The sequence below is a fragment of the Patella vulgata genome, chromosome 8 (assembly GCF_932274485.2).
Source record: "Patella vulgata chromosome 8, xgPatVulg1.2, whole genome shotgun sequence".
Taxonomy (NCBI): Eukaryota; Metazoa; Mollusca; class Gastropoda; family Patellidae; genus Patella; species Patella vulgata.
This window is the reverse complement of record NC_065886.2, coordinates 12,429,643-12,438,004: the sequence shown is the minus strand read 5'-3', so window position 1 is coordinate 12,438,004 and position 8,362 is coordinate 12,429,643. Positions and strand designations below refer to the sequence as shown.

At 35.6% G+C, this 8,362-nt stretch overlaps 1 protein-coding gene across 3 annotated transcripts; it reads left to right on the top strand.

The window, feature by feature from the left end:
* The first annotated feature begins 2,404 nt into the window (after nt 1–2,404).
* LOC126830853 (uncharacterized) lies at nt 2,405–7,111 on the top strand. 3 transcript variants are annotated; one of them, XM_056102787.1, is made up of 6 exons: nt 2,415–2,640; nt 2,964–2,999; nt 3,298–3,437; nt 4,193–4,597; nt 5,846–5,912; nt 6,443–7,111. In XM_056102787.1, the coding sequence occupies exons 4-6, from the start codon at nt 4,279–4,281 to the stop codon at nt 7,017–7,019; spliced, it is 963 nt and encodes a 320-aa protein (XP_055958762.1). In that variant the 5' UTR covers nt 2,415–2,640; nt 2,964–2,999; nt 3,298–3,437; nt 4,193–4,278; the 3' UTR covers nt 7,020–7,111. The 3 variants fall into 3 exon arrangements, with proteins under 3 accessions (XP_050417267.1, XP_055958762.1, XP_050417264.1); XM_050561307.2 differs by having other exon boundaries at nt 3,298–3,642; XM_050561310.2 differs by lacking the exon at nt 5,846–5,912 and having other exon boundaries at nt 2,405–2,640; nt 3,298–3,642.
* The last annotated feature ends 1,251 nt before the right edge of the window (nt 7,112–8,362 follow it).

Below are 8,362 nucleotides of genomic sequence, written 5' to 3'. Positions count from 1 at the left end.
ACAACTAATTATCACAACGATGAAAACAAGTTCTCTCTTGAAAAATTGAAATATCACAAACTTTTCCCAGAGAAAAATACCAATATGGAAGATGGTTACGTCACTCTGCGGAAGATATCATTTCGTATTAGGGGTGACAGCATAGGAAATTCAAGTACAATTACGACAAGAATCCATGACCACTCGGACCAAAGACCACTCGGTTCAAGACCAGTCGGACCAACTGATAGACCACTCAGCCCAAACAAATAGACTACTCGGACCATACAAAAAGACTATTCGGACCCAACAGAAAGACGACTCGGACCAATAATAAAATGTTGTTTTAATAAATTGATAATTGCGTTTGTTTTAATATAATTACTCGAACCAATAATAAAGTGTTATTTTAATAAATTGATAATTGTGTTTATTTTAATATGACTACTCGAACCAATAATAAAGTGTTATTTAAATAAATTGATAATTGTGTGTGTTTTAATATGACTACTCGAACTAATAATAACGTGTTGTTTGAATAAATTGATAATTGTATTCCAAATCGCAAAATATCGAGAACCACACTTGTAGTCACGTTTAAAAAGGGGCATATAAACGTCCGGTCTTCGTATTATTATGTGCTGTTTATATTAACGCATCAAGGGCGGATAACTTGAAAACATGTCTCCCCCCCCCCCCATAAATAGTAACCCAGGGGTTAGTGGGGTAGAACGGAATGAAACCACTAGGGATACCGCGAATGTGGAAAAAGTAAAATTATTCTATCAGACAAGAACAGTATACCCGTATATGTAGAAACTGTCAAAAGTCTGGACATACCGAGTCTCATTGCAAGAGTAAAGAAAAATTAGACTGATATTTTTTTTTGGCACCATTATTAATTAATTTTAAAACTAATCGTTGATTTATTTTCCGTACACAAAATTGAACTAAACAACTCTAAATATAAGAATTCCGTATAAGAATTATTTGCTTCTTTGTATTGTGATTTAATAATAAATAAATAGCATATTGTCTAGCCTTATAATATAATTTAATTGGTCCGACTGGTCTTGTTTTGGTCCGACTGGTCTTATTCCGAGTAGTCTTTGGTCCGAGTGGTCTGGATACCTACGACAATTGGCATTGAGTTTGAGCGTTCGCACACATAACTACCCGCATTCCTGTATTTAGTTACCGTCTTTTACATTCTAGTAAAATCTCTGCAAATTTTATAGCTTTACTTTTTGAAATATTTTGTTCTAATTATTTGATTAGCGACTCGGATGGGATTATTTACTTTTGAACACGCATGCCGCACAAACACAACTATACATTCGTTTTACTGGCTTTATCACACTTCGGTCAAAACTGTCGAATCGAGAATTAATGTTCCGCTTCTTACGGGGTCATACGGGCTTAGTAGCATTATATACCCACCCGGGCACCCAATACGGCAATAGACACGCTGAGGGCTGCCGCAACACGCTTAAAGATGTTACTGAAGCGGTTATTATTCGATCGAAAGAATGCGTATAAAATTAAAAATACACTCAGAGAATTCGGAGGTAAGCTTCGTGATCCTTGTTAAATTATTTATAACATAAAGAAGATAGGATATTTATAGTTTATTCATGACTTTATTTTTACGAGTATCCGTGCAATCAGTGATATTTTAATTGTGAAGAAAATTTGATAGACTGGCGATCAATGGTTTCCATATAAATCTCCTATGTAATTGCCTTCAATTGATATTTTTCGTCGCCCAAACCCATATACGATCAAAATGATCGCGCTGTCAAACTATCTTTCAATGTTAACCAACCCCCGCAACAGGTATATTGGATTCGACCATTACGTCACGAAGACATTGTTGACATCGACTCTGTCGAAATTACAAGTAAATTTTCAAATTTTTCAAGAGAGAACTTGTTTTCATCGTTGTGATAATTAGTTGTGCAATGGATTTTATCGAACGGGAGTTCATTACAAACACACAGGTAAGTTTATAATAACCAAAGTTAAGTAGTTTGTTCATAATCGAAGAAATCCGTTTAAAATTTACGATGAATCAGACAGTAGAAGGTTTTATTACTCAACAAATACCTTCTCGAAGTATGTAATAAAATCTAATCGGGTGGGTATACACCATACAATGTGCTATATGGAAATTTTTGCCCGGACAGCGGCACTACGGCCTACTCTTATATTATTGAATTCCAACTGCCAAGGGACCTTTTACGTGCACGCCAATGTATACACGAGACCTCGGTTTTTCGTCCCATTCGAATGACTAGACAGCTGTCCTTGTCAGGCCCCCTGCCTGCACCAATGACAAAGGGAAACCACGTCGGAATATAAGTATAAGTTATATATAAAACAACCACACAGCTTAAAATAGATTCACGGGCTAACACTTTCTTGACAGCGTTTTTTAGTCAACGTAAAGAAAGTGAAATCTTTGTTCGAGTGAATGTTTTGACATGAATACTCGATATGCATTGAATATTATTTAAGAATAGATCATATCATATCGTAGGTAAGAAGTAGTACTATTTAGGAGTAGACAGACATTCAAATTGTTTTCACAAGATTTTAATAAAATGGGATACCCGAAGGCAGGCGTCAATATTTTCATAACTTGTATTGTTCTGGTCGAGGGTGAGTATAAATACTTCATTTCTAAAACCTAATTAAATGAAGACATATGCAGCAAATCGAAAAGGTATTCGTATATCGCTGTCATCTTGAGTGACCAAATAGCAATATGGTGTTATATCACGCACAAGTTATCTTATTATTACAAGTATGAAGATTTATATGAATAAATAAGTAAATGAACGGTTGTGTACCTCAGTCCCTTAAATTACGTATTTTATATCTAAACGAGTATGATCTATATTCTAATTGAATAGTGTACAGTCGTTCATTTGACAATGTCTATACAATTCAATTTATATGAGTGTGTTATGGAATATTTATAGGAATGGCTGATAAGTGTACCACAGGTCCAAATATTGGTAAGTTTATATTATACATTTAGTATATCGATATGTTACTATTTTACAATATAAAATTTTTATCCCATGGTTTAACGTTAAAATGTATGACTATTCCATGAATAGTGTGGTCTTATAGTTTTGATAATGAGTTCCAGTAAAGGGTCTCCATTTAACAGTTATTTTCAAGATCATGTGCTGGTTAATGGCAATTGGTGTAGTGTCAAAGTTTAGACAGGTAGTTCTAATAAACGGTCTAGAGAGAGACGGGGCATTTATTTCAACATTAACAACTCAAAAATATTCTCTGTTTTTACAGTACTGCCATGTAGTAATATGACGACACCAACCAATCAGATGTTTATACCTGTTAATGGTAGTATACATACAGATGAAGACAATGGTTGTATATGTAACATCACCGTAGTAGAGCTGCCAGACAACATTATCACCACTGAAGTCAGTGTTAGGATTATAGACAACAATATTAGCTGTGGATATCAAGTTAAAGCTGGACGTCGTATTATCGAATGTCAAAATAGGTCGTCTTCCTCTAATAACATCAAGTTAAACGAGTCTTTTAGTTTATTGTTCACCAGAGATAATACACCTAGTCCACCGTCTACAGCAGGTTTCTGCTTACAAGTTATAACCCCAAACGTCAGTAAGTGTTTAGTCATATGTGAAATTTATTTACAAATACTGTTAATTATGATAGGGCGTGTATCCCCATGCTGTCATGTTAGCTTACCTCGTTTGTATGGCTAAGTTTAAATGACATGTTTTGCTTCTCTCCACGTAGGGAAAGTTGCAGAATATGTCGAATTATAGCCTGTTTACGTGTCATCGAAATGCTTTATTCTTTAAGACTTAAAGGAATTTCAGTATATACGGGTTGGAATTTAGTAGCATATTCAATTGTTAACTGATTTTTGAGTCAGCAGGAACGTCTTTGTTATCTGTGTAACACGTCAACGCCTATGTTTTAAATAAATATTTCTTGAGATCAATATTAATATAATAAGATAATATTTTCGTTTCGTTGCCTTGAAACTGCACGTTCTTCTGAACACATATACATATTTGTTCAGTGATTACTGCCTTAGCAATTCAAGACAAAATAAAAGAATACAAACGGATAAACGCGGAGCAGTGAGTATAATGAATTGGATATATCAAGATTTAAAATGAAAGTTCTGAAAATATATTTGTAGACGTCAAAGTGACAAAGGTCTGCAGGGAAATTGTTGTAAGGGTCCCAAGCCCTCTGGCCACTAAACCTGCCAGTACTGCAAAACCAATGGCAACAACAAGACAAACGATGGCCGAAATATCAAATACAACACCGTTGCAGCATACCATGACGACGGGTGCGTCTTCCTCAGGGGCACCAAAAGCAACAATATCAATGCCGGATACTGTGATGGCAAGTCTATTCACCACAGAGGCCCCAAATACAACAAAACCAGTGTCGGATAGCTTGATGACAATTCCGTCTACCACAGAAACACCACAATCAAGGACATTCACAGTTAAAGCCATGTCAATAACAACTGGTAATGGCTCAACGGCATCGGCAGCAGGTGTCAAGAATCTGGCAACAGTTGACCAGTTACCAGGTAATATACGACCTTATATAATGAGATGCATCGAATCAGATATTTAATTAAATCCATACCAATTTCAAGAACGTCTCGATGCAGCCTTTAATAGATTATCATAATGAAAACTGAGTATATTGCAAATTGCATTCAAATTATTTTATTCTGAGTGAAGTTATGGGTGTTGGAAAATTTAGCTTAGATTGTTTATTATCGTATAGGAACGGTACTGGACAAACGACATTTAGTCTCGAATATCGATTATATGGTGTGCCCTAATCCATTTAAATCTTCGCCATCCGATAGCTTAGGGAGTTGATGATAGGTTCTCCATGTGAATAAATGTCTAATTGATGATTTAAATAATCTTTAATATCAGGATAAAACTATTACATTTAAATCACAACAATAATGTGGATAATGACAGATTAAATGGAAACTTTATTTATATCAGATTTGTGTTCGTTCAATTAACTGTAGTACGGGATAGCATTGTAAATAAAACTGCTTCGGTTAAATAGAAGTACGGGGGGGGGGGGACCGAATGGTTAGCACATGCGCGCTGTATAATGAGGTCTGTCATTGAGTCAACTATCGTGGTTTCGATTCCCCGGTTGTACGTGACAAGGAGTAGGGTCGCCTGTTCAACCTAGTGGGTTGAACCATGTGTTAGATAGTTTGTGTCAAGTGGACGTTAAAACCCATCTCTCTCTCTCTCTCTCTCTCTCTCTCTCTCTCTCTCAGTTAAATAGAATAGATATATACTTGCTATTTTCGGGGCATTTCCTCAACGATAACGAGTTGGCAGTTCTCACTATAATAGTTAAAAACTAGATAATGTAAAGGCAATTTGCTGAAAAATTCCGTCAAATTGATCCACTATGAACATGAACAAAGCGATTGAATTTCCGCCTAGCCTTGATCATCATTACTAAAGTCAGTACGATAAACAGCATAGTCTCGATTATCCATTTAATCGTTAAATCGCGAAGGAAAGTTATGCAGTAAATCGGCTCACAATCCACTAAAGATCGCAGGCTAGCGATGTCAACTAGAGTTGATTATGGTCTGGATAGGTTAATTAATATCTAATTAATAATTTAGATAACATTTCAGGCCTAAAGAAAAACCCACAATAGACAGATTAAGCTCTCGCATAATGTATGTTTAATTTTTCTCTTTGGATGTATGAATTTCGCCACCCCTTTGGATCGATGGTGCTGTGCGTGTAATTTTTATTATGTTTTTTTTTTAAATATTCAATAGTCGCTGCCATTGGTGGTGGTATTGCAGGAGGGCTTATACTGATAATAAGTATCATTGTCATTATATGGTAGGTAAATTATATATTATGTAAGACAGAAGAGGGTGGGGGGGGGGGGGGCTAAATATCCATGGCGGTGCCCAGTGATTAACAGGTGACAACATTTGTGCCTGTTTTCCTCTGGGCTATTTATTTTCGGGTATGAATTATTGAAATCAATTTATACCACATTAATCCCTTAACGGCAAAGTTAAAGACCATATCTCTCTCTCTCTCTCTCTCTTTCTCTCTCTCACCCAAATGGGGGAATCGCGGTAGTGTGGTTTTCCTTTTTCATTGGAGCAGAGCCTGGAAAGGATCAGCGGTTAGTCGTTCGGATAGGAGAAATACTCCAGGTCTCATGTAGGCCGTATAGCCGATTTCCTGTCAAAACTTCCCTCATAGCACCCACTACATAGCTTATACCCGGTGAGCCCAGCAAAATAGAACATTAATCCCCATTTCTTCCTAATGAACAGTTTTACCAACTCAAAGAATACGTATTGTTGGTTATATATTTTAATTCGGATAACATAATGTTAATTATTTTCTAATTTCAGTGTTTGCAAACAGAGAAAGACGAATGACTATGACAAACCATCTAGCAACAAAGATGACAATCCATACCATACAAACATATATGAAAATGGTGGCCTTAATGAGGGAGAACAATCTTCGACCGCAACTCATTCCACCACGTCTCCCTGGAATCTCAACCCAGATAGACCGAATAGCTTACCTACAGATATGATTATTATGGAGAACGACATGTATATCAGCGCAGATTCCCTTCTACCTGATCGACACGAGCAGAATTCTAACATAGGAACCACAAATACTACACAACCTGAAGTCGAGGATAAACCATTTTCCTTGGATTCGAACCCGAATGTTAGTAATATGTATGCCAAGGTTAACAACGCCCCTAAGTCATCTAACCCTAAAAGACCATTAATACCGATGGTCCCTCCGGGGAGGTCTTCCAAGTCTAACGAATCAAAGTCACCTAACTCCGATAAGCCACCAATACCAATGGCCCCTCCAGGAAGTTCTTCCAATCCTAACGAATTCAATGCTAATGGAAATGACACTGTTCAGTATGCTGATATTCAGTTCGATAAAACAACCGAACTTTAAATAACACATCTGTGTGGTACAGGTTCAATGGATTATATCGAATATTTAAGCAAATAATGAAATATCTGAGATATGATTTAAACAATCTAAAACAGTTTTGATGATAGCCTATATATATTACCAGAATAACTTCAGCACAGCGCCTTTAAACTGTCATTATGGTCAAATTCGTATATGATAGTGTGTGTCACTGTTTATCAAACTGACAAAGCTGGGGAAACGGTATTCGCTCTTTGCTATGGAATTAAACTGTTTAGATAAACATTAGTATTTTGTTTATAAAATTAGATGTATATCTGTGTTTAAACTGCTGGGGGCCATAATCCCGGGGTTACTTTCTATCTGGTAGATTCAGTTTCAAAAATCATTATTTTAGCCAAAAGGTGTATTGTGTTCTATACCACTTTCTAATCGTCCCCATCTTACAGTTGCTGTAATTTTTGTTGTATTTTGAAATAGCTATTCTTTGATCACTGGCACAAATAAAATCAAACATATGCGTCTTTCAGGTGAAGCTATTGATCAACAGTAATCCGAAACAACTTGAACGAACACATCAGATCATCCCAATATAGTACTTTATTGTGACCTAATGCTGAAAGATTTATTCCCATTTTGAATTGCAATTTGCGAAAAGAAAAGTCTGTGACAAATGATTTGTGATATTATGTTAGGGATGGTGTAGATTGTGATCTGATTAAATAACCCATTCACCAGTAGGTACATGTATGGTTTTCAGTTCCAATCGAAATAGTAGGCTTACTGTGTATGTAATTAACCAACCGCAATGATTTTATTTCTTAAAGATTCAATGGATGGATTTTGAGTTAACGCAGTGGAAGCATCTACACCTATTATAAGGTTTTAACGTAATACAGCTTATCAATGTTACATATCACTTCTCAATTTATATTTATAGATGGACACTCCAACTATATCCATTCATTAAAGCCTAGCTAAATTTTAAAAAACAAAATACACCAGGAACAAACTTGTATAGGATACCAAAATTTTTACGGCCATTAGATTTAATGTGAAATAATCGAGCTTTACGTCTGAAAGAAATCGAATATTTTATTTCTGATACATGCAAAGCATGATATAAATAAGTTTACAACGAGTCATACCAGAAATCATTAATTTTCATGTTTTGCTCTGTCATATATTAAAATATATACAGCTATACAATGATTGCCAGAAGGATAAGGTCGACAAAAACCGGTAAACAGACATTTGTGTTTATTCTTTACACAAATATCTTTTTTAAATTATCAACACTTTGTGTATAACGATTACAATTCAACAATAACAGCGGCACAAAGGAAACATAAAGTAATAATACT